The 27,093-nt window shown below is 46.7% G+C and overlaps 1 protein-coding gene across 2 annotated transcripts in view; it reads right to left on the minus strand.

The window, feature by feature from the left end:
• Positions 1–27,093, minus strand: part of adcy5 (adenylate cyclase 5) — a 292,719-nt gene that overhangs the window by 62,254 nt on the left and 203,372 nt on the right. For both annotated transcript variants that reach the window (XM_080199523.1, XM_080199522.1), the window contains exons 6-8: positions 16,215–16,373; positions 13,736–13,877; positions 7,134–7,259 (exon numbers count right to left, since the gene is read on the minus strand). In XM_080199523.1, the coding sequence (XP_080055649.1) occupies positions 7,134–7,259; positions 13,736–13,877; positions 16,215–16,373 (427 nt within the window). The remainder of the gene's footprint in view (positions 1–7,133; positions 7,260–13,735; positions 13,878–16,214; positions 16,374–27,093) is intronic.

Genomic DNA, 27,093 nt, shown 5'->3' on the forward strand with positions numbered 1-27,093 from the left:
GCAATTTACTTGCCGTAGATTGAGGCAGAAGGTTACAAAAATGTACATTTTAGCCCATTCTTTGTGGATAATTTGACTCTCCAGTTTTTAAAGTTCATTTGTGGGACATGGACATCGCTGGCTAGCCAGCATTTATTGCCCACCCCCAGTTGCCCTTGGATTGATGCAATTGGATGGCTCGCTAGGCCATTTCAGAAGGCGTTTACACTAGTCAACTGTGGGTTTGGAGTCACGTGTAGGCCAGACCAGATAAGGACAGCAGATTTCCTTCCCTAAAGGGCATTAGTGAACCAAATTGGTTTTTCCGACAATCGACAATGGTTTAATGCTCCTTAGTAGGTTCTTAATTCCAGATATTTTTTATTGAATTCAAATTCCACCATCTGAAATGGTGGGATTCGAACCTGGGTCCCCAGAACATTAGCCCCATCCCAGGGGAACAATTTCCATGAACAGGCAGGGAAGTTCTCCTTGTCATCTGAGTTAACATTTATTCCTCAGCTAACAATCGCTACAAAGACTGTCAAATAATTAACACAATGTTACTCATGGGAATATATGTAGAAAACGCAGCAACCAGTTTCCACACAGGACTTACACAGTTAATGGTAGGACGCTGAGGAGAGTTACAGAAGAGAGATCTAGGGGTACAGGTTCATAGCTCCTTGAAAGTAGAGTCACAGGTGGTCAGTGTGGTGAAGAAGGCATTCTGCATTCTCAGTTTCATTGGGGTCAGAACATGGATTCAGGAGTTGGGACATCTTGTCAAAGTTGTACAAGATATTGGTAAGGCCACACTTGGAATACTGTGCACGATTGTGGTCATCCTATTATAGGAAAGATATTTTTAAACTAGAAAGAGTGCAGGAGAGATTTACTAGAATGCTCCCGGGACTTGATGGTTTGAGTTATAAGGAGAGGCTGGATAAACTGGGACTTTTTTGCCTGGAGCATAGGAAGCTGAAGGATGATCTTATAGAGGTCTATAAAATAATGAGGGACCTAGATCAGCTAGATAGTCAATATCTTTTCCCAAAGGCCGGGGAGTCTAAAACTAGAGGCCACAGGTTTAAGATGAGAGGGGGGAGATACAAAAGGGCCCAGAGGGTCAATTGTTTCACACAGAGGCTGGTGAGTGTCTGGAACAAGCTGCCAGAGGTAGTTGTAGAGGTGGGTACAATTTTGTCTTTTAAAAAGCGTTACATGGGTATGATGGGTTGAGGGATATGGGCCAAATGCGGGCAACTGGGACTAGCTTAAGGGCTTAAAGAAAAGGGTGGCATGGACAAGTTGGACCAAACTGCCTGCTTCCTTCTGTAAACCTCTATGACTGTATGATAGAAATTTCCCACAGAACAGCAATGGAAGGATGACCAGGTTTCCAATGTTCGTCGGGGGGCGGGGGATCTCTCCTGGAAACAGCAAGCACGCAATGTTTTATGCTCACACGAATGGGGAGATTCGGTTTAATGTTTGTAAGTCAGCACTCCTGATAGTTCAGAACTCCCTCAATACGGTAGCGGGAGCAGTAGCCTGGATTGTGTGCGTTCAGGGTAAATTCAACACCCAGCCACCTACCTCGTCTGGCCAAGACATCAAGGCCATGGCTCGGGTCACTGTCTACATGGAGTTTGCACATTCAACCGTGACTGCGTGGGTTTCCTCCGGGTGCTCCAGTTCCCTCCCACAGTCCAAAGATGTGCAGGTTAGGTTGATTGGCCGTGCTAAATTGTCCCTTAGTATCAGGGGGATTAGCAGGGTAAATATGTGGGACGGGGCTGGGAGGGATTGTGTTAAATGCAGACTTGATGGACTGAATTACCTCATTCTGCACTGTAGGGATTCTATGAGTCGATGACTGCAGCTCTCCCCACCCTGCCTATGTTACGGTAAAAGTGATTGACTTGCTTATCCATTAAATATATCGGGCTTCACGAAGAAGCTTCCAGATTGAGTATGGGAATTCGGCCCAGTGTTGCATTCTGCATCCAGACTATCTCCTAGATGGTTTTAAACCATGGACAAATGCCAGGAAGTTGTTTTGTTTTTCTCCAAGCGTTTGTCTGTCATGTTCCCTTAATTCACTTCAATTAGCCTGTGGTTTCCAGCGGATGTTGATTATAAAAGATGTTCAAAAACCTGAATTAAAGAGTTTGTAACCCGATTCACTCACAAAGGAGAGGCATTGATTTTCCAAATTTCTCTGTTAGCCCAGAATCACAAAGGCAGATCAAGCATTTCTCAATCTCCCTTTGTTCATCTGTTTTAAGCGAGAAATCTGTGGTGAGGAGGAATCTGAGGGGTTGGAAAACTGTGCAGATCTGGAAAGGAGAGAAGAGATATACCAGAGTAATGAGGCAGCATTGGGATAGTTTTGTGATTCTGCAAATTCACCACAGTTCGTCACAGTGCAAGTGGCCTGGGTTCCATTCTGGCTTTGGGTGACTGTGTGGAGTTTGCACCTTCTCTCCATGTCCAAGATGTCCAATGATGCGCAGATTAGGTGGATTAGTCATGCTAAATTGTCCCTTAGCGTCCAACGGTTTGCAGGTTCGGTGGATTAGCCATGTAAAGTTGTCCCTCAGTGTCCAAAAATGTTCAAGTTAGGTGGATTAGCCGTGTTAAATTGCCCCTTAGTGTCCAACACTGTGCAGGTTAGGTGGATTTGCCATGTTAAATTGCTCTTTAGTGTCCAACGGTGTGCAGGTTCGGTGGATTAGCCAGGTAAAATTGTCCCTTAGTGTCCAGCGAGGTTCAGGTTAAGTGGTTTGGCCGTGGTAACTTTGCAGAGTTACAATAGTGCCCTGAGATCCTTTACATCCACGTCAGAGGGAAGACACAGCCTCAGTTGAACGTTCTATCTGTAAGATATGCCACACTGGACCCTATATCCAGATTGTGTGTAGAAAGCTTCATCTTGCTATTGTAAACTGGATTTGAACCTTTGTCCTAACTTGAACTGTAAGGACTCTAACCAATCACATGTCAGGAGAGCTTCAATGGGTTGGAGGCAGCATCCATTCTATCTGATTAGAGCTCAATGCTGTGCTTCAGAGGAGAGAACAATAACAGGCCACATGCTGTTTCTCAAATTCTCAGCGGATCAGATGGTTCCTTTTGCTTTCAATATCAGACATGAGATAATGTCGTCTCTGTGAATTCGCCAGCTCTCATTATCTCACTGTTTGATGGCCTCAGCCACTGATGCTTGGGCCTAAGTATACCTCGATAATTACCACATTAGTGTTACATCAATATGTGTGATGCCCGTGTGATGAAGGTATCTTAGAAGGTCAGCGTGGTAGAGGAAAGGAAGGAACTTGCATTTATATCCCAGCTTTCACTACCTCAGGAGACCCCAGGAATAAAGTACCTCTAAAACGTGGTCCCTGTTGCAATGTGGGAACACGGCAGTCAGTTTGCACATAGCATATTGCCACAAACAGCAATGTGATAATGGCCACATCGTCTGTTTTTTAGTGATATTGAGGAGGGACAAATATTGGCTCAGATTCTCTCTGGTTCATCTTCATCTGAGAGGGTTTAACATCTCGTCCAACAGTGGGCACCTCTGACACTGAAGCATTCCCTCGGTACTGGCACTGTGAGCATCAGCCTAGGTTTTGTGCTCAAGTCCCTGGCGTGGGATTTGAACTCACCACTTTTCGGCTCGCTTTCAACTGAGCTGCAACTGATGCCGGATTGCGAATGGAATTTCCGGGAGGTTAGCTTGCGAGGAAGGAAGCTCGACAAATTTAATCTTCGCTATTTGCAGCAAATTCTGTGCAGCTCATGAAATGACAAAGTCATGAATAAGACACTCCCCTCCCAGGCGAATCTCCAACATCTGTTGACATTTATCTGCAGAAGCAACTTTGCAGGTTCAGGCTCATTCACAAGACTCATCTAATTTGACGTATTATTGTCACCCGTATTGTGAAAGCAAAAAGTTTTGTTTCTTGCGCACTATATAGACAAAGCATACAGTTCGTAGAAAAAGAAATGAGTCAATGCAGAATGTAGAGTTACAGTCATAGCTAGGGTGCAGAGAAAGATCAACTTAATGCAAGGTAGGTCCATTCAAAGTCTGCTGGCAGCAGGGAAGAAGCTGTTCTTGAGTCGGTTGGTATGTGACCTCAGATTTTCGTATCTTTTTCCCGATGGAAGAAGGAGGAAGGGAGAATGTCCGGAGTGTACGGGGTTCTTAATTATGCTGGCTACTTTTCCGAGGCAGTGGGACATGTAGACAGTGTCAATGGACGCGAGGCTGGTTTGAGTGATGGATTGGGCTTCACTCACAACTCTTTGCAATTTCTTACGGTCTTGGGCAGAGCAGAAGCCATACCAAGCTGTGATACATCCAGAAAGAATGCTTTCTATGGTGCATTTGTAAAAGTTGGTGAGAGTCATAGTGGAGATCGCTGGAGACAGTGAACCAATAAGATTCCCAAAGCTCCATTTCCAGGATATTTACAAGGCCCGAAACATCAAGTTGAGAAACGCCAGCCGATGACAGAAGAAAATGGCGGCATCACGCGTGGACTGGCATGTGTCGCCATAGCAATCATTCACTACAGCAGCTGGGTAACAAAGACCAAAACCGAAAACAGCAACTCACTACCACACCTGATAGCAGTTTAGTGTAACATGGTGGTAAAATCACTGGGCTGAAATCCAGGGACCTGCGAATGTGGGCTCGAATCCTGCAGCGGATGGTGGAAATGGCCTCGCGTCTGCATGGGTTTCCTCCAGGTGCTCCGGTTTCCTCCCACAGTCCAAAGATGTGCGAGTTAGGTTGATTGGGCATGCTAAAAAATTGACCATTAGTGTCTTGAGATGCGTAGGTTAGAGGAATTATGGGTAAAATATATAGGGATATGGGGGTAAGGCGTGGGTGGGATTGTGGTCGGTGCGGACTCGATGGGCCGAAGGGCCTCTTTCTGCACTGTAGGGTTCTATGATTCTATGGCCTCCAGGGAAGGAAATCTGCCAACGTTGGGGAGAGGATAGAGCCAACGTTTTGAGTGTGGGCTCTGATGAAGGGTCATCCTGGCTGGAAATGTTGGCTCCATTCTCTCCCCACAGATGCTGCCAGACCTGCTGAGATCTTCCAGCATTTTCTGCTTTTGTTTCAGATTCCGGCATCTGTAGTATTTTGCTTTGAATCTGCTGCCTTGACCCAGTCCGGCCAACATGCGACCCCAGGCCCACAGCAATGTGGCTGACTCTCAACTGCTCCTCTAAAATGGTCCAGCAAGGCACTCAGTTCAAGGGCATTTAGGAATGGGGAACAAATGCTGACCTCGCCAGCAAGGCTAACATCCCATCAAAGAATACATTCTTAAAAACTTCACATATATAACACTTGTGCTCTAACCAGCCTCGAACTGATTTCTTCAGCCATCAGCAATCATATAAAGCTACCCAACCCTAATCAACATGATTTGTCCATCACCTTCTGTAGGTGGAAGGATGTTGACAATATTCAGAATCGTCTTAAATCCCACAATTTTCTACCCGAGACAGGAGAATGTAAAACAACTAAACCCGATTGTCATGGATTATCTAAACCACACAATAAAGGCCCAATTAGGGAAAACTGATGCCAGCCTGAACATATCAGCACTTGTGATCAATTGCTTGGGGGGGGGGGCAATGATTTACCCTGTTAGGTTGGCAGGGGGTCAGTCTGTATGCTTCCACGTGCAGGAATAAACCACCCAATGCACTCGTTTGTTGCTCCTCTGCCTCTCAGAGCTGTGAGGTTGTGAGCTGTCACTGTTGCGTTAGTCTGCCCTTGAGCTGTGGTTAAACAGTAACAGTTTGCAACTGAGATCTCGGTTATCACAATGTGCTTATTTATTCAGGCACATTACCCTGGCAACACTGGCTAAATGGGTCTTCTGAAAAGGCTGTAATTAATATCAGTGATGCTTTGAGAATCTGTGCTGAGCACCAGTGCTGTAATAAATATCAGTGCTGTATGTCAGTGCTGTAATGAATGCCAGTACTGTGTATCAGTGCTGTAAGGAACATCAATGTGGTATATCAGTGCTGCAAAGAATATCAGTGCTGTAATATCAGGGCTGTAATGTCAATGCTCTCATGAGCATCAATGTGCTTTATCAGTGTTGTAACGAATATCAATGCTGTAATATTAGTGCTATAATATCAGTGCTGTAATATCAGTCCTGTAACAGCATTCCTGTAATGAATATCAATGTGCTTTATCAATGCTGTAATGACTTTTGATGTTGTGTATCAGTGCTGTAATATTAGTGCTGTAATGAATATCAATATGGTATATCAGTGCTGTCATGAATATCAATGCTGTGTTTCAGTGCTGTAATAAATATCAATATTGTATATCTGTGCTGTAATATCAGTGCTGTAATATCAGCGCTCTGTATCAATGCTGTAATGAACATCAGTACTCTATATAAATGCCGTAATTAATACTGGTGCTGCATATCAGTGCTGTAATAAACAACAGTACTGTATATAAATGCTGCAATTAATATTCAGTATTGTGTATCAGTGCAGTATCAATGCTATAATATCAGTGCTGTAATATCAGTGCTGTGTATCAATGCTGTAATGAACACCAGTGTTGTAATGAATCACAGAAGGAGCTTATTGCAGCCAATCATATTTGCTTCTGAACAATGGAACATGCAACATGTTGCAAACATCAGTAAGAAATATTTACAAGCAGCAACACAGGAATTGATTATACAGATTTCTTATCCTTAACTTCTTGAGGACGGAAAGAGAATGGTGTAGTGGCAATGTCGCTGAACTAATAATCCAAAGACTGAGGCTAATACATTGGAAAATCCCACAACAGGAGCTGGTGGAATTTAAAAATTCAATGAATTAATAAATCTAGAATTGAATGCTAGTCTCAATGTGGCAACCATGAAACTGTCACTGATTGAAAAACAACATTTGGTTCGCTAATGTTCTTTCGGGAAGGTACTCCGCCGTCCTTACCTGGTCTGGCCTATATGCGACTCCAGATTCGGAGCTGCCCTCAGGTTATGGGCAATGAGGGATGGGCAACAAATGCCAGCGGCGCCAAACATTCTGAGCAGGAGTTAATAAAACTGATGTGACAGTGAGGTAAGCCTTACCATTGTCTTCATCTCTTTGGAGATGTGGTTGTAGAATTGACGCTCCACATTCCAGGGTGAACCAATGTTGGACGTCGAGTTGGACCGCGTCCTGTTCAGTTTCGCGATCATTGCCTTCTCGTCCTTCTGTAATCAGAACGAAGCAGAATCAACACCAGCTTCGAAGGGGAAGGAAATTCTGGACGAAACGGAAAGTATGTCAAGTTCACGATAAGACAGGAAGAAACGAGGAGGAGGAAGAGACACAGTAACGTGATGGTTCAATCATCGGACTAGTGCAATGACTTCAATCGGGCCATTGAGGTTGGCCGATTGGAGTATGAACTCCCTGATTAAGGATCCAATTGGTGGGCCAACCAGGGAGTCTTTGCCTTGTACTCAACTGGGAGTGTCAGTTCCTCTGACACCCCCGGAGGTAGACTGCTGACTGCTAGCACTCTGTGTCCTGCTGTTAGAGTGTGTAAATAAAGGGATTTTGGTGAAGGGACTTCTGCCTCTGCAAGACTTCTTACAAGTAGTAACTCCATAGACCTGAACTGAACGCCTAGTTGGAAAGTGAATTTGAAACTCAACAGTCTGAGAATAGGGATACAGGTTTTAGATAGAATGGAGTGAATGGCCTCCTTCTTTGGATTTGATTTATTATTGTCATATATATTAGTATACAGTGGAAAGTAATGTTTCTTGCATGCTATACAGACAAAGCATAACGTACATACAGAAGGAGACAGTGCAAATGTAGAGTTACAGTCATAGCTAAGGTGTAGAGAAAGATCAACTTAATACGAGGTAGGTCCATTCAAAAGTCTGATGGCAGCAGGTAAGAAGCTGTTCTTGAGTCAGTTGGTATGTGACCTCAGGCTTTTGTATCTTTTTCCTGACGGAAGAGAGAATGTTTGGAGTGCATGGGGTCCTTAATTATGCTGGCTGCTTTGCCGAGGCAGTGGGAAATGTAGACAGAGTCAATGGATGGAAGGCTGGTTTGCTACATTCATGACCTTTTGTAGTTCCTTGCAGTCTTGGGCAGAGCAGGAGCCATACCAAGCTGTGATACAACCAGAAAGAATGTTTTCTATGGTGCATCCGCAAAAGTTGGTGAGATCATGCGTAGGGTCCTTAATTATGCTGGTAGCGGGAAGTGTGGACAGAGTCAATGGATGGAAGGCTGGTTTGAGTGTTTGTATTCTATTATAAAAGGAAGAGGATTTGTCAGGTTGATGCCAGAACTGAGAGATGATAACTATCAGGAAAAACCTAGAAGATTGAGGAACTTTTCCTTAGAGCAGAGAAGGTGGTTGGGTGACCTCATGAATGACTTTATGATTTTGAAGGGGTACAAGATGGGAGGGAGTGGTTTTGTGGGACAGTGGGTGATGTCCCTGCCTCTGAGACAGGAGCCCTGGGTTTAAGTCCCACCCCAGGACTTGATGGCCAAGGGAGGCGCATTGATAATGTGGTCAAAGAGGTTGATCATCAATCTATAAATCCTTCCAATAAGACAGGCGGTAAGAGTGGGAGAGTTTCCTGGTCCGCCACACTGTAGAAGGCAGCGAAGCAGGACTTTGCCAAGCATCATAATGGGCCAATCCAATGGGAGTCCACGGTTGCTAAGCTCTCTTAGAGCAGTGTACCTGGAGGAGGAGGATAGACATAGGAAAAATGCTTTCATTTCTGGATGAGTGCAAAATTAGAGGCCATAAATATAGGCTGGTTAGCAATAAATCTTATAAGGAATTTAGGAGGAACTTCTTTAGCCAGGGGATGGTTACAGAGAAGGTTTACAATGTGGAATTCACTACCATAAGAGTGATTGAGACAAAGAGCACAGTCGCATTAAAAGAAAGAGAGAGGAATACAAGAATATGTCGGTGAGGTTAAATGAAGAGAGCGGATGGAGATTCATGCGGACCTTTAAACAGATGCAATGAGATATAAACCTAATCTTTGAATAGGCACCTTTTACCTTCACTACACCTAATAGGAATCGGATTACTACTGCAGCATTTTGGACACATTCTACCACCACATAGGAAAGAGTTAATTAGTGTCTCAACAGAGAAAGTTCTGGACAAAGTGATCTGTTTCTAACCTGAGTTAATAAAAAACGGAAATATTAGACAAGGAAAGACAAAGGGTGACCTGGTTCACCTTCCAACTTTCTGGCAATTGTATGATACAACAATGGAGTGACTAAGCAAACTCTATTCAATAGTCTACAACAAACCCAGGAAGGAGGTTAGAAGAACTCACAATGATGGCAAACCTTGAAAACTATGGATTGAAAGTTATCCTCCTCCCTCTCCCCGACCCCCAAGTATGTTATATATAGCACATATCAGTCTCAAAATTCAGCTTGTCTGCTACGACTCTCACCAACTTTTACAGATGCACCATAGAAAGCATTCTTTCTGGTTGTATCACAGCTTGGTATGGGCTCCTGCTCTGCCCAGGACTACAAAGAACTACAAAAGGTTGTGAATGTAGCCCATCCACCACGCAAACCAGCCTCCCATCCATTGGCTCTGTCTACACTTCCCGCTGCCTCAGTAAAGCAGCCAGCATAATTAAGGACCCCACACACCCTGGACATTCTCTCTTCCACCTTCTTCCGTCAGGAAAAAGATACAAAAGTCTGAGATCACATGCCAACTGAGTCAAGAACAGCTTCTTCCCTGTTGCCATCAGACTTCTGAATGGACCTACCATACATTAATATGGTCTTTCCCTACACCCTAGTTATGACTGTAATACTACATTCTGCACCCTCTCCTTTCCTCCTCATGAACAATATGATTTGTCTATATAACATGCAAGAAACAATTCTTTTCACTGTATCCCAATACATGTGACAATAATAAATCAAATCAAATCAAATTATTCACAGACCATAACTCAATTTCCTCTCTCAGATCTCTGCATCCATGCATCACTGGTCTCTTGTACATACCAAGCTTCCTCTTCTCCACCCTTGCTCGCCATAACTACAGCGCCTTTGATTCTAAACTTCCTAATTCTTTCCTTTAACCCTTTGCCTCCCCATTCCTCGCTCCTCAGTGAAGACTCACTGCAAGCGATCATGATCCTTGGCTGAGGTTTCTCACCCCTCGAATCAAGAGGGCTATAGCTTCTAGAGCATCAAAATCTGGACAGATCTGGGCGGCATGGTGGCACAGCAGTTAGCGCTGCTGCGTCACAGCACCAGGGACCCAGGTTCAATTCCTGGGTTGGGTCACTCTCTGTGTGGAGATTGCATGTTCTCCCTGTGTCTGCGGGGGTTTCCTCCAGGAGCTCCCGTTTCCTCCCACAGTCCTGATGTGGCGATGTCAGCGTTGGACTGGGGTGGGCACAGTAAGAAGTCTCACCAGACCAGGTTAAAGTCCAACAGATTTATTTGGTAGCACGAGCTTTCAGAGCGCTGCTCCTGCCCACTCACCCGATGAAGGAGCGGCGCTCCGAAAGCTCATGCTACCAAACAAACCTGTTGGACTTTAACCTGCTGTTGAGGGATTTCTTAGTGCTCCCACAGTCTGAAAGGCGCGCTGGTTAGATGAACTGGCCGTGCTAAATTCCCACTCAGTGCCGAGCAGGCGCCGGAGCGTGGCGACTAGGGGATTTTCACAGAAACTTCATCGCAGTGTTAAGGTAAGCTTACTAACAAATAAACTTTAATTTTAGACTGTCGTGTCAGGATGTGAGTGACTGCAGGGAAACATTCTACGGAAATTCCTCTGCGGATTTACAGATGTGACCCCCCCGCCAAACCTTTTGTCACAACTTCCGGACTTTCAGGGAAACAGGGATTCTTCCACCGACCTTCCGTGATCGGGCAAGCTGGCTGAATCAGCTCCTGAAAATTGCTTTGAGTTTTAATGTCGCCTGTGATGGATTGTCCCTGTGAAACATTACTGACACCTGGGATCAGGTGCCTCAGTGAGTCACTCAGTGTGATCTTTACAAGTGAAAATTAAAGTCTGCAAGTGGAGGACTGGTGAGAGATGTTGTGTCTGTCGGAGGATTGGAAGCGCGCTTTGTTTAGTTCACAGTCTGATCTGCTGTGAGATGGCGATTTAATCTCGCTCCGTCTGTAACATTCTCAGCTGGCCCCTGCGCGGGTGTTTGAACAGTGGGAATGAGATGAGTCGCGAACCAGGCTCAGAGGCTGCTAACTCACCTGCACCCACTGAAACCTCATCTAAGCTCAACCCTCACCACCCCTCCCCACTCCAACTTCTTGTTTAAAGACTCCAGCAGGTTTGAAACCACACCCCTCGCCCCACATCCTGTCCGATAGACCCTCCACTGGGATCCTGTCAAAGCACCAGGTTCAAAACCCTCCTTCCCATTTCTCCATCCCTCCGCTGTTCCCATCCTCCACTTTACCACCGGAACATCTATCTATGGGCGGCATGGTGGCACAGTGGTTAGCGCTGTTGCCTCACGGTGCCAGGGACCCGGGTTCGATTCCCGGCTTGGATCACTGTCTGTGTGGAGTTTGCACGTTCTCCCCGTGTCTGCGTGAGCTTCCTCCCAAGCTCCGAAGATGTGTGAGTTAGGCAGATTGGCCAAGCTAAATTGCCCCTGAGTGTCAGGGGGGCTAGCTAGGGTAAATACATGGGGTTATAAGGATAGGGTCTGGGTGGGATTGTGGTCGCTGCAGACTCGATGGGCCAAATGGCCTCCTTCTGCACTGTAGGATTCTGTTCCGGCATGTTGTTAGCTGAGACTTAGTGGGTAATACTCCCACCTTGGATACCCGCTCCAAATGCTTTGAGTATAAAATCATTAACGTCAAAGTTTATTTATTAGTCACAAGTAAGGCTTACATTAACACTGCAATGAAGTTACTGTGAAATTCCTCTAGTCGCCACACTCCGGCGCCTGTTTGGGCCAATGCACCTAACCAGCACATCTTTCAGACTCTGGGAGGAAACCAGAGGAAACCCACGCAGACACGGGGAGAATGTGCAGACACTGCGCAGTGACCAAAGCCAGGAATCGAACCCAGGTCCCTGGTGCTGTGAGGCAGCAGTGCTAACCACTGTGCCTCCGTGCCGCCCCATGATGCGCATTGCTGTGGGAGTGTTTCAGGCGATCATGATTTGCTACCTACTGTGAGAAAGCAAGGTCCACCCTGTAATGTATTTTTTATCCAACATGCTGTCTTATTACAGTTTGATGACCTTTCCCCCTTTTACAGAACTTTAAGTTATACAGAAGGTAGACTTCGGAGTATGTCTTTTGTAAAACAATCCCGTTAATCCCACCACTTCCACATCTCTTTGCCCATAGCTTTGAAAGCGTTTCTCACCAAAACCTCTGAGGCAGCACCTCACAACCTCACCATCTCAAAGCACAAGGGCAGCAAATACCAGGGAACGCCATCACCTGGAGATTCCCCTCCAAGCCACTCACCATCCTGACCTGGAAATATATTGGCCGTTCCCTCACTAATCACTGGGTCAAAATCCTGGAACTCCCTCCCCAACAGCACGCTTGGTTTACCTACACCACACGGACTGCAGCGACTCAAGGAGACAGCTCACCGCCACCTTCTCAAAGGATAAAAGTGCTGATCCACTCAGTGACGCTCACATCCCATGAATGATTTAAAAACTTTTGTTTTCCAAGTACTAATCCAGTTCCCTTTTGAAAATTTCGACTGAATTTACTTTGATCGCACTTTTCACTCGTGCGTTGGCAAACATGACAACTCACTGTGTTAAAGAAAAATCACCTTGATGCCCCTACCAGTTCTCTTGGCAATTACATGTTCTAATAATGTATCAATGCCAAAACATTGAATGTATTCAAGAGGCGGCTGGATATAGCAAGTGGGGCGAACGGGGTCAAAGGTTATGGGGGGGAAAGCAGGATTAGGCTATTGAGTTGGACAATCAGTCAAGATCATGATGAATGGTGGAAGACGCTTGAAGGGCCAAATGGCCTCCTCTGGCTCCTACCTTCTATGTTTCAAACAAAATCTACAGGCTAAACTCCAATGTTCCCTATGATCTGGCCAGGATTGAGATGGGGGGAACGTCTCTACACTTGGCAAGCTGTGAAACTCTGGAATTTTCTATCTCAGAGGTTGCAGATGCTCAGGTGCTGACTACAATCAGGACTAAGAGCGATAGATTTTTGGTCACTGAATTGAGGGGAAAGGTGGGGGGCAGGGTATAGATAAGGTAATTGGGATGGCACGGTGGCACAGTGGTCAGCCCTGCTGCCTCACAGTGCCAGGGACCTAGGTTAATTCCTGGTTTGAATCACTGTCTGTGTGGAGTTTGCACGTTCTCTCCATATCTGCATGGGTTTCCTCCAGGTGCTCCGGTTTCCACCTACAGATGTGTGGGTGAGGTGCATTGTCCATATTAAATTGTCCCTTAGTGTCAGGGGGATTAGCTAGGGTAAATGCAGGGGGTAGGGCCTGGGTGGGATCGTGGTCGGTGCAAACTCGATGGGCCTAATGGCCTCCTTCTGCACTCTAGGATTCTATGAAATGATCAAGTGCGATCTCATCGAAAGGTGAAGCAGACTTGAGGGGCCGAATGGCCTGCTACCGATCCTATTTCTCATGTTCCTTATGAGCTCTTGTGTCTGACCCGTTTTTGGCTGCATCCCACGATGAGGTAGGTCTCAATGTTGTGGTCCTTCAGGTAGACATTCCGCTCGCCTCCAAAACCTGCCTCCACCTCGTAGTCCCCATTCAGGTAGTTCAGTGTGGCTTTAGTTATGTGGATTCGCCTGTAAGAAAGAGAGTGAAGGGGTTGAGAAAGGCAGGCCATGCATTCAAGCCAAGTCCAATCTAAAATCACCAGCCCTTCCCCAGAGATCTCAGTCTGCCAACAAGAACTGGAACCAAACCATTGGTTTGGATGAGTGGGCACTGGGGAACAAGTTATGGGCTGGATTCAGGGCTTTGGGAATTATGTATGGAATATTGGATGCCCAGGAGTTGGAGGCTGGAATCTAACTCAGAATTCAGTCGTCTTATATCATAGAATCATAGAATGATACATCATAGCAGGAGGCTTCTGTGTGGCACAGAAGACCGTGATATAAAGTGTGACAGAGAATCACAGACATGTGGGTGATAGTGTGTGCGAGGGACAAAGTGTGAGAGACTGAGTGCGAGAGGCACAGAGAGGTACGGAGAATATGAGACAGACCTTGAGAGATACAGGGTGGTCCACCAAATCAGAGACATAAAGTACTACTGAGTGTGTGGGAGATACAGTGAGAGGCAGATTGTGAGAGGGACAGAGAAAGTGAGGGACAGAGTGTGTGGGTGTAGAGAGTGTGAGGGGTAGAGAGTATGAGAGGTAGAGAATATGGGGGACAGAGAATATGAGGGACAAAGAGTGTGAGGGACAAAGAGTGTGAGGGACACAGTGTGAGGGACAAAGAAGAGAGTGTGAGGGACAGAGTGTGTGAGGGGTAGAGTGTATGAAGGACTGAGAGTGTGAGGGACAGAGTGTGTGAGGGACAGCGTGTGAGGGGCAAAGTGTGTGTGAGGGGCAAAGAATGTCTAAGGGGCAAAGAGTGTGAGGGACAGAGTGTGAGGGACAGAGAGAGTGAGGGATAGAAAATGTGAGGGACAGAGAGTGTGAGGGAGAGATGGAGAATGTCAGGGACAGAGAGTGTGAAGGGCAAAGAGTGTGAGGGACAAAGAATGTGAGGGGCAGAGAGTGTGAGGGGCAGAGTGTGAGGGGCAGAGAGTGTGAGGGAGAGAGGAAGAGTGTGAGGGACAGAGAGTGTGAGGGGCAGAGAGTGTGAGGGAGAGAGGAAGAGTGTGAGGGACAGAGAGTGTGAGTGAGAGACATATCAGCTGGAATTTTACCATCCCCCCACCGCGGGAATCGGAGCGGGCAAGGGGTGGATCATGGAAAAGCCTGCTGACTTTGGGTGGGGTTTTACTGTAAAATCCCGCCCAGCTACCCTTCCCTCTCCTTCAGCCCAGACACGAGGGCTGCTGACAGCTATCGGAATATCGCTCCTGCTTTCTCCCTAGCTGGCCTGTCTCAGGAATTGCCACAAAAGCTGATCTGGCAATTAAGCAGGAGAAAAAAAAACACACAAAGAAAAAACAAAAGATAAAATTTAAGTTGATGCTGATCCCCGAGTCTGGGAGACGGGGCCAGAGGGGTTTGATGTTTTGATTGCTGCAATAAAAGTTATTGTTCCTTTTCATGTATCTGGAACCTGACCCAGTTACATCAAATGGAGACTGGGAGATCAGAGTTCCTGTTACATTCCAGAACGCTCTTGCCCAAAACCTGTAACCAGAGATACTTCTGCACTCACTCCCTCCCTCGCTAGTTAATGAAGCGAGGGATTATTCAAAGATTCATCTCACAAATATCACTTTGCAAAGTGGAATATAACCGAAGGAGCCAGGCACCCTGGCTAACCCTCTCCTCCCCAGTGCCGTGCACTTATTTCCCTACAGCACCACACACCCCTCCTCCCCTCAAAACCCCCTCCGCCTCCCCCGCGACGATGCTACTTCCCTAGTGTCTGAGGTGGCAAGTCTACATCAGTACGATTTTATTCGGTGCCGAGGGAATCTTCACCCTGTGTGGCTGCACTTTCTGTTACACCATAAGACACAGGAGCAGAATTAGGCCACTCGGCCCATCGAGTCTGCTCTGCCATTCAATCGTGGCTGATATCTTTCCCATCCCCATTCTCCTGCCTTTTCCCCATAACCCCTGATCTCCTTATTAATTAAGAACCTATCTATCTCTATCTTAAATGATCTGGTCTCCACTGGCTAAATGTGAACGGGGAGAGAAAGAGACGGGAGTCTGGTCACTTTAAAATACAAAGGAACACCTTAACCAGTGTGAAGAACCCTTTGAACTCTCCCCCCACTCCCAACCTCGAATAGCCCAGTGTGCTTAATACATTGTGCCACTGTAAGTGCCATCCACAGGTGATGCAAAAGGGCAGCAACTTGTGCCTGTGAGGGGGTAAGCTGAGGGCCAGTTGGTGTATGAGGCTGGGGGTAGTGGGGCAATGCTCTTTTGTCTCTGGGGAGGTTGCTATAGGCCCAGCTTCAGACAGAGAGGTAACTCTTACCCAGCCTTGCCTCCTGCTTCCATGTGATTGGCCAGGGTGACATCATTGGACCACACGTCGAACTGCCATTTGCGGAGGCCCAGGACCCCGCAGTGCACGCGCCCGCTGTGAATCCCCACTCGCATGTTAACATTTACTCCCGTCACCTCTCGCACCAAACTGGAGGAGGAAAGAAGAAGAATTGTATCAAATCATGCATCAAGTTCACACTCACATTCTGACGGTTGATTCATTCTTTTACGAACTTCCTTTGCCAATTTGCGTTGAGAAGTCTCACAACACCAGGTTGAAGTCCAACAGGGTTATTTGGAATCGTCAGCTTTCGGAGCACTGCTCCTTCAGCAGGTAAGTGGAGAGTCACCACACCACTCACCTGATGAAAGAGCAGCACTCTGAAAGCCCAAATAAACCTGCTGGACTTTAACCTGGTTGTGTGAGACTTCTCACTGTGCCCACGTTGCCAGTCCAACGCCGGCATCTCAACATCACATTTCCATTGAAGAAAGATTTGAAAAGTTCAACTTTTGCTTTATAGGACGGGCTAAAGGAGAAACAGAGAGATCAGTGGCGGGATTCTCTGAGGTCAGGAGCTGTGTGACCCTGTTGGTACCCATACTCTGCATCAGTGAATGGGTTATCTCTGAGTAAATGCCACTAGGCAGCTCTGCCAAAGAGCTCAACCATCACTTTACTGATGGTTGAGTGTAGACTGATGAGTTGGTAATTAGCCAGGTTGGATTTGTCCAGTTTTGTGTGCACAGGGCAATTTTTCCACCTAGACCGGGGAGATGCCAGTGCCATCACTCTACTGGAAGAGCTTGGCTAGGGCAGCGGCAAGTTCTGGAGCACAAGTTGTCAGTACTATTGTTGGAACGTTATCAGCGCTCATTGCCTTTGCAGTATCCAGTGCCTTCAGCCATTTCTCAGTATCATGTGGGTGGCACAGTGGTTAGCACTGCTGCCTCACAGCGCCAGGGACCTGGGTTCAATTCCCAACTTGGGTCCCTGCCTGTGTGGAGTTTGCACATTTTCTCCGTGTCTGCATGGGTATGCTCTGGTTTCCTCCCACAGTCTGAAGGTGTGTGGGTTAGGTTGATTGAACATGCTAAACCAGCCCTTAGTGCCCCGAGATGTGATAGTTAGAGAGATTAGTGGGGTAACTAAGCGGGGAAACGATCTAGATGGGATTGTTGTCAGTGCAATGGGCCGAATGGCTTCTTTCTGCACAGTAAGGTTTCTATGATTTCTATGAATCGAATTGGCTGAAGACTGACCATTTTATGATGGATATAGAGGGATATGGGCCAAATGTGGGCAATTGGGATTAGCTTAAGGGTTTAAAAACAAGGCAGGCATGGACAAGTTGGGCCGAAGGGCCTGTTTCCATGCTGTAAACCTCTATGACTCTCTGTAGCGCTGGGAACCTCTGGAGAAGCCCAAGATGGATCATCCACTCGCCAATTCTGGCTGAAGATTGTTTCAAATTCTTCAGCCAGGGAGCAGTTAAAAACATCTGACCTGGGCTGACAGGACCTGGGTTTAACCTTTCGCCTGAAGGATGTCACCTCTCGCGTTGCACTCGCACTTAGACTTCGTACTTAGGTTCTGGAGTTGCACTTCAATGCACAACCAGTAGGGGGAGATGGTGAGGCAGTGGTAACAACATTTGGCTAGTAATTTGGAGGCCCAGGTGAAAGATCTGCAGTCTTGAGTTCAATTAATTAATAAATCTGGATTTGAAAGTTGTTAAAAACCTCCCTGGTTCACTGACGTCCTTTAGGGAAGGAAATCTGCCACCCTTACCTGGTCTGGCCAACTTGGTTGACTATTAGCCCCTCTCAAGGGCAACTAGGAATGGGTAAGCAATGCTGGCATCTCTGGAAATACTAAGGAACAAACCTCCTGACTCAGAGGTGTGAGCTGCTCCTCACTAAGCCAATGCTTGTTAAAGCACCGTTAAATGTCTGCCCAAACTAGTTGTTAAAAGTATTGAGGTCACAAGCGAGAGATGGATTAAGTATCTGATGATGAGCATGTCCTTGTAGCAGCAAAGCTCTTGCCAACACCTGGGTTCTGACAGCCGCAACCTAGAATTCTGGATGACACTTAAACCTATAAATCAACACCAAACATCTCTGATCTCAGCTCTGAGTCTGGTGAGTGAAATATAAATAACATGAATCTGTGAGAAATGTAGATAGGGCCAGAGTTTGCTGTGTTGGGATATCTAACAGCACCAGCCTTGAATTAAACTTGCCCCTCCACCTTCCAGCTCAAACCAAAATACCCCATAAAATTTATTTATTAGCGTCACAAGTCAGCTTACATTAACACTGTAATGAAGTTACTGTGAAAATCCCCTAGTCGCCACACTCAGACACCTGTTCGGGTGCACTGAGGGAGAATTTAGCATGGCCAATCCACCTAACCAGCACATCTGTCAGACTGTGGGAGGAAACCGGAGCATCCAGAGGAAACCCACGCAGACACAGGGAGAATGTGCAAACTCCACACAGACAGTGACCCAAGCCGGGAATCGAACCTGGGTCCCTGGGGCTGTGAGGCAGCAGCGCTAACCACTGTGTCACCGTGCCGCTCACGGTGAATGGATATACCAGCTGATGATGTCACAGGGTATCAGAGTGAACAGGGCAACCAGCAGAGTTGCTGGTCCTTAACCAGTGGGCGATAAGAAATGGAAAATAAACAATGCAAGGATAAAGAAGGAAGGTAAATTCAACATTAAATCAAGCTTTTATTCTTTTCTATGGGATGTGGGCGTTGCTATCTGGGCCAGCATTTGCTTCCCATCCCTAACTGCCCTTGAACTGAGTGACCTGCTAGGCCAGAGTCAAACACGCTGCTATGGATTTGTGGCCATGTAGGCCAGGCCAGGTAAGAATGGCAGATTTCCTTCTCTAATGGGGTGTTAGTGAACCAGATGGGTTTTATGGCGTGTTAATGATAAACTTATGGTCACTGAGACGATTTGCATATTTTATTAATTGAATTTAAATTCCACTAGCTGCATTTCCCTAGATTATTAACCAGGGCCTCTGGATTGTCACCAGTCCAGTGACGTTACCCCTGCACCATGGTCTCCCACTACTGAATGAAAAAAATAAAGAGAGGGCGCAATGAAAAGAGAGGAAAGAGATGGAAAGCAAGAGATGAAAAGAAAGTGGTTAGCACTGCTGCCTCTCAGCGCCAGGGGCCTGGGTTCGATTCCTGGTCTGGGTTGCTGTCTGCACAGAGTGTGCACGTTCTCCCCGTGTCTGTGTGGGTTTCATCCGGGTGCTCCGGTTTCCTCCCATGGTCCGAAAGGACGTGCTGATTAGGTGTATTAGCCATGCTCAGTGTACCCAAACAGGCGCCGGAGTGTGGCGACTAGGGGGTTTTCACAGTAACTTGCAGTGTTAATGTAAGCCTACTTGAGACACTAATAAATAAACCAAAAGAAAACTTTTTTTTTAATTTAAAGATTGGCCCCTAAATGTTGAGACTTGCAATAGTTAATGCTGGTGTCAGAGAGATCAAAAATAACATTAGGCACATTTTTACATGAGTGGTTTACTGATTAGAATGTAACTGCTGTAAAAGGCAAGTGATAAAAAAAACAACTGATTTTAAAAACAACTTTACAATGAGGGTTGGCTACATGCTAAAAATCATAAATCCTAGGCATTAATTGCATAAGGAAAGTTATATCAGGAAGTTCATAAAAGCTTGACCGCATAATAGACCCGCACGTCAGACAGAAATAGTCACTGACCCCAGTCAACATTAACTGCGGGTCTGAAGGCAGGTAATTTAGCTTCTCTCTACCAATAATGTTATCATTAGCAGTTAAGAGGGCCATTGATATCATTGTTAAGTGCACTTGAAGGCACCACTTGCCCTCTGCAATTCTCTCCTGCCTCTTTCCAAGATGCACCAATAGTAACAGTTCTTGTCCAACCAGCCTCACACAGTTGGGTTATCTCACGTACCAAAACACCGCCCACCCCACCTGAAACTCGATGGACCAGAGTATTGCGAGAAGCTCACTAATTTTATCTCGGAAGGTGGTTTCTAAGTGTTCACCCACAACTAACTTTACCCTTAAAAAAAAACAATTCCATTTACATAAAGTTAAAGTTTTAAAGTTTATTTATTATTGTCACAAACAGGCTTACGTCAACACTGCAATGAGGTCACTGTGAAAATCCCCTAGTCGCCACACTCCAGCGACTGTATGGGTTCGCTGAGGGAGAATTTAGCATGGCCAGTGCACCTAACCAGCAAGTCTTTCGGACTATAGGAGGAAACCAGAGCACCCGGAGGAGACCCACGCAGACATGGGGAGTACATGCAGGTTCCAGGATTGTAGAAGGGGAGCGGAGTGGGCAGGCAGGTGACAGACACAATTTAATGCTGGTAATTGTGGCAGCTAATATATTTTGGAAAGGAAAGCAAGGAAAAGGAGCATTCAAGAAATGGAAGTCTGTGGATCTAGGTGATTATACAGTCACAAATGGCTCAGTCAGTAGCACCTTGGAGCCTGAAAGTTGCGGATCATAGTCCCATTCCAGAGAACTGAGCCCAAAATCCAGACTGATACTGATGAGGGGTCGACTGCCGACAGCTGGCGAAGGTGCCATCTTTTGGATGTGATACTAACCCTCGCCAGTGGAGATGGCACAATCTGAAATAACCAGGCCAATATTCATCCATCAACTAACACCACCATTGGCAAGGCCACATTTGGGGTACTGTGTACAATTCTAGCTGCCCCGCTGTAGGAAGGATGTTATTAAACTGGAAAGGATGCAAAAAAGATTGACAAAGATGTTGCGGGGTCTGGAAGGTTTGAATTATCAGGAGAAGCTGGATAAGCTGGGACTTTTTTCCCTGGAGGGTAGGAGGATGAGGGGTGTCCTTATGGAAGTTTATAAAATCATGAGGGGCAGAGATAAGGTGAATAGCCAAGGTCTTTCCCCCAGGGTAGGGGAGTCCAAATCCAGAGGGCACAGGTTTAAGGTGAGAGGGGAAAGATTTAAAAGGGATCGGAGGGGCAACGTTTTCACCCAGAGGGCGATGCGTGTATGGAATGAGTGGCCAGAGGAGGTAGTAGAGATGGGTACAAACACATTTAAAAACAGTTGGACAGATGCACGGATGGGAAAGGTTGAGGGGCTATGCGCCAAAGGCAGGCAGCCGGTACTGGTTCAGTTCAGGAAATCTGGCCGGCATGGGCGAGTTGGGCCGAAGGGCCTGTTTCTGTGCTCTACATCTCTGTAACTCTAAGCGAATGGAACTCATCGTTATTGCATTGCTGCTTGCAGGAGCCTGCTGTACACAAAATAGCTGCCATATTTCTTCCATTACAACAGTGACTGCATCTGGGAAAGATTGACAAAGTACTTGGGGAGACTTTGAAATGCTCCATACAAGTCTCTTGAAGTTATTTGATGCATAGCACCAGAAATCAGAAGTACCTTGAGGAGTTAACGCTCGGAACAGACAGTCAAACTGTCCTTTACAAATGTCACGGGTTAATTCCATACAATATACGCCCCCACAACTGAAAGCACTCAACACAGCCCTATTAAATGCTGAAATGAAATGTTAATGACTCGATAAATTAGGATAACATCAGCCCTGCTGGGTCATATTCCACTCAGTTCCAATTCCATTTTTATTTGAAATGGTGATGGCTAAATGTGCTGGACAGATTTTATTACCGTCACAAATGGGGAGGTGATGGCTTAATGGTATTATCACGTGACTATTAATCCAGAGACTCAGCTAATGTTCTGGGGGACCCGGGTTCGAATCCCACCACAGCAGCTGGTGGAATTTGAATTCAATAAAAAACGTCTGGAATCAAGAATCTACCTATGACCATGAAGACCGCTGTCGGAAAAGCCCATCTGGTTCACTAACGCCCTTTGGGGAAGGAAATCTGCCATCCTTATCTGGTCTGGCCTACATGTGACTCCTGAGCCACAGTAATTATGGTTGACTCTTAAATGCCGTCTGAAACGGCCACGTGAGATGCTCACTTCAAGGGCAACTAAGGACGGGCAACAAATGCTGTCCAACCAGCAGTGCCCACGTCCCATGAATGAACAAAAAAAAAGACGCGACAATTTTTCAGTGGTGGCGTAATGGTATTGTCACTGGACTAGTAATCCAGACACCCAGGGCAAGGTCCAGGTATCCGAGTTCGAATCCCACCATGGCGGATAGTGCAATTTGAATTCATAAGAACATAAGAAAAAGGAGCAGGAGTAGGCCATCTAGCCCCTCGAGCCTGCCCCGCCATTCAATAAGATCATGGCTGATCTGTCATGGCTCAGTTCCACATTCCTGCCCTCTCCCCATAACCCTTAATCCCCTCTCTTATCAAAAACCCATCAACCCGCGTCTTAAAAATATTTAGCGAGGTAGCCTCCACCACTTCAACGGGCAGAGAATTCCAGAGATTCACCACCCTTTGAGTGAAGAAGTTCCTCCTCAACTCAGTTCTAAACCGCCCCCCCTTTATCTTGAGGCTGTGCCCTCTAGTCCTACTGTCCTTTCTGAGCAGGAAGAGCCTCTCCACCTCTATCCTATCCATCCCATTCATCATCTTATACGTCTCAATGAGATCTCCCCTCATTCTTCTAAACTCTAACGAGTACAAGCCTAGTTTATTCAGCCTCTCCTCATAGTTCAACCCCCTCAACTCCGGAATCAGCCTAGTAAACCTCCTCTGCACTCCCTCCAAGGCCAAAATATCCTTGCGTAAGTGCGGCGACCAAAACTGCACACAGTACTCCAGCTGCGGCCTCACCAATGCCCTACACAGCTGCAGCAAGACCTCCCTACTTTTATATTCAATCCCCCTTGCTATGAAGGCCAGCATCCCATTCGCCTTCCTGACCACCTGCTGCACCTGCAGGCTGGGTTTTTGCGACTCATGTTGCAGTTTTTCACCATGTAAGTAATAATCCTTCCTACCATTATTCCTACCAAAGTGGACAACCTCACATTTGCCAACATTGAATTCCATTTGCCAGTTCCTGGCCCATTCGCCCACCCTATCTAGATCCTTCTGCAATTCAATACAAGTCTGGAATTAAAAATCGATAAAACCACTGTAGCTTGTTGGTAAAAACCCCTTTGGTTCACTAATGCCTTTTAGGGAAGGAAATCTGCTGTCCTTGCCTGGTCTGGCCTACACATGGCTCCAGACCCACAGCAATTATATTACCCGTTGTGTGGGAGTGCAGCACACATCAGCAGCAATGTAACAATGACTGGGTCATCTGTGGAGTAATGTTGGTTGAGAACATGATTGGATCAGGCATTTGGCCCCTCGAGGCTGCCCCACCATCCAACGCGATCGTGGCCCACCTTCAACTCAACCCCACTCCATCGCCATACCCCCCCCCCCCACTGATTGACGACCCCCTCCTCCCACTGAGCCCCCAGCCTCCATTTGTTCTCTCAGGATGATGTGACAGTGGCACTGTTTTAGATAGCGGCAGAGGAGTTCTCCCCGGCATCCTCATTTATCTCTTACTGGCTGCTCAGTTCAATCTATTTAAGACTGAGAGGGATGCATCTAAGGGCAGTGGGGGGGGTATGGCGATGGAGTGGGGTTGAGTTGAATGTGGGCCACGCTCGCATTGGATGGTGGGGCAGCCTCGAGGGGCCAGAGGGACCTCGGGGTCCTTGTGCATGAGTCGCAAAAACCCAGCCTGCAGGTGCAGCAGGTGGTCAGGAAGGTGAATGGGATGCTGGCCTTCATAGCAAGGGGGATTGAATATAAAAGTAGGGAGGCCTTGCTGCAGCTGTATAGGGCACTGGTGAGGCCGCAGCTGGAGTACTGTGTGCAGTTTTGGTCACCGCACTTACGCAAGGATATTTTGGCCTTGGAGGGAGTGCAGAGGAGGTTTACTAGGCTGATTCCGGAGTTGAGGGGGTTGAGCTATGAGGGGAGGCTGAATAAACTAGGCTTGTACTCATTAGAGTTTAGAAGAATGAGGGGAGATCTCATTGAGACATATAAGATATTGAATGGGATGGATAGGATAGAGGTGGAGGGGCTCTTCCCGCTCAGAAAGGACAGTAGGACTAGAGGGCACAGCCTCAGGATAAAGGGGGGGCAGTTTAGAACTGAGTTGAGGAGGAACTTCTTCACTCAAAGGGTGGTGAATCTCTGGAATTCTCTGCCCGTTGAAGTGGTGGAGGCTGCCTCGCTCAATATTTTTGAGACGCGGGTTGATGGGTTTTTGATAAGCGAGGGGATTAAGGGTTATGGGGAGAGGGCGGGAATGTGGAACTGAGCCACGACAGATCAGCCATGATCTTATTGAATGGCGGGGCAGGCTCGAGGGGCTAGATGGCCTACTCCTGCTCCTATTTCTTATGTTCTTATGTTCTAAATGCCTGATCCAATCATATTCTCAACCAACATCACTCCACAGATGGCCCAGTCATTATTACATTGCCATTGATGGGAGCTTGCTATGCGCAAATTGTCTGCCAAAGGTGGCACAGTGGTTAGTACTGCTGCCTCACAGTGCCAGGGACCTGGGTTCGATTCCCGGCTTGGATCACTGTATGTGTGGGGTTTGCATGTTCTCCCCGTGTCTGTGTGGGTTTCCTCCCACAGTCCAAAGACTTGCTGGTTAGGTGCATTGGCCATGCTAAATTCTCCCTCAGCGTACCTGAACAGGTGCCAGAGAGTGGCGACTAGGGTATTTTCACACCAACTTCATTGCAGTGTCAATGTAAGACTACTTGTGACTAATAAATAAACTTTAATTTTAAATTAACAAAGGTTGAGAGGCGACCTGGTAGAGGTTTATAAAATGTTGAGAGGTATAGATAGGGTGGATTCTCAGAGGCTATTTCCCAGGGCTGAAATGGTCGCCACGAGAGGACACAGGTTTAAGGTGCTGGGGAGCAGGTACAGAGGAGATGTCAGGGGTAAGTTTTTCACTCAGAGGATGGTGAGTGAGTGGAATCGGCTGCTGTCGGTGGTGGTAGAGGCAAACTCGCTGGGGTCTTTTAAGAGACTTCTGGGTGAGTACATGGGATTTAATAGGCTTGAGAGTTAGATAGTTCTATGGTCTGGTAGGTATGGATATGATCGGCACAACTTGTGGGCCAAAGTTTGTGCTGTAGTGTTCTATGTTCTAAATTTCTTCTTGACAATTAATTTTTGGACATCTGCAAATCAGAAAAAGTGCGATATAAATGCAAACCTTTCTTACTTTTATAATTAAACTTCGGTAACAAGTAACTCTCCCTCACCCTGCTAACAGCACCATCTTTCTTTCCCCATATAACCCATGCTGAATTATGCAGCACATTTAAAATGCTGCACTGTTGGAGGTGCCAATATGCAGATGGGATTTTAAACTGTGGCTCCCGGCAGCCTTCTTGTGGCTGTAAAAGATCTGAAACTGCTCTAGTTAAGAGTGGGGGGGGGTTTCTCTCCTGCATTATGACCAATATCAGTCCCTCGAGCAACATTATGAATGCCACAGTTGAGGCCTTGCTTTAACATCTCAGAAAAACACCGTGGGTGGAACGTTCCCGTCCCGCCCCTTACGGGAATTGTAGCGGGCAGGACACGGACCGTGAGAAGGTCTATTGACCTCAGGTGGGATTTTCCAGTCTTGGGGCGAGCGCAGTTGGAAAATCCCACCCGGTGTCTCTGACAGTGCAGCACTCCCCCAGTACCACACCAGAGGGTCAGCTCCAGATTGAGGCTTGAACCCCCAAGCTCCTGGCTGCAGTAAGATGGACGGAGAGTGCTGCTCACTCGATTATAAGTTTAACGATGACCAACTGTCAATTGTTGTAAAAACCCATCTGGTTCACCGAGGTTCCATTAGGGGAAAGAAATCTGCCATCTTTCCCTGGTCTAGCCTACGTGTGAGTCCAGATTCACAGCACTGCGATTGACTCTTAAATAAGACCATAAGATATAGGTGCAGAATTAGGCCATTCGGCCCATTGAGTCTGCTCCACCATTCAATCATTGCTGATATGGTTCTCATCCCCATTCTTCTGCCTTCTCTCTATAACTCTTGATCCCCTTATTCATCAAGAACCTATCTATCTCTGTCTTAAAGACACTCAATGACCTGGCCTCCACAGCCCCTCTGTGGCAAGGAGTTCCACAAATTCACCACCCTCTGGCTGAAGAAATCTCTCCTTATCTCTGTTTTAAAGTTTCTGGTCTCTCCCACTGTCCTCTCCATGTCCACTCTCTCTCTAGGCCTCTCAGTAATCTGTAATTTTCAACCAGAACCCGCCTCATCTTTCTAAACTCCACTGAGTACCGACCCAGACTCCTCAACCTCGCCTCCAATGACCAAGCCTCCATTCCTGGGATCGTTCTTGTGAACTCCCTCTGGATTGGAATGGGCAACAAACGCTGGTCCAGCCAGTGATGCCCGCATCCCCTGATCAAATCAAAAAAAAGACAAGACCTGGCCAAACTACATAAACCTCATTGCCATGGCGACCAGAGCTCCTTGGCCTCATCCTAATTAATGGAGCAATCCAGCTAATTAAATGCAGCATGAGCAGTCTCCAGGCTAATGTGCATCCGGACTGCGATATCAGAGTGAAAAGTTAATGCCCTCTTAAGACTGAACCAAACTCCAATTCCCACCAATACAGAAGGAAGTTTCTGGACTTGTAATGGAAATGAAGCAACAGACTCAGGTGATGAGAATGGCATGATACCGGCATAGGTACATCAAGAATTAGCAGACCTTACACAAGGGAACAGCATAGCTGCAGTCACCAAAAGAGAAAATGCTGGAAAATCTCAGCAGGTCTGGCAGCATCCGTAAGGAGAGAAAAGAGCTGACGTTTTGAGTCCAGATGA

Source organism: Carcharhinus amblyrhynchos, chromosome 11, assembly GCF_965287045.1.
Source record: "Carcharhinus amblyrhynchos chromosome 11, sCarAmb.v2.hapA, whole genome shotgun sequence".
Lineage (NCBI taxonomy): Eukaryota > Metazoa > Chordata > Chondrichthyes > Carcharhiniformes > Carcharhinidae > Carcharhinus > Carcharhinus amblyrhynchos.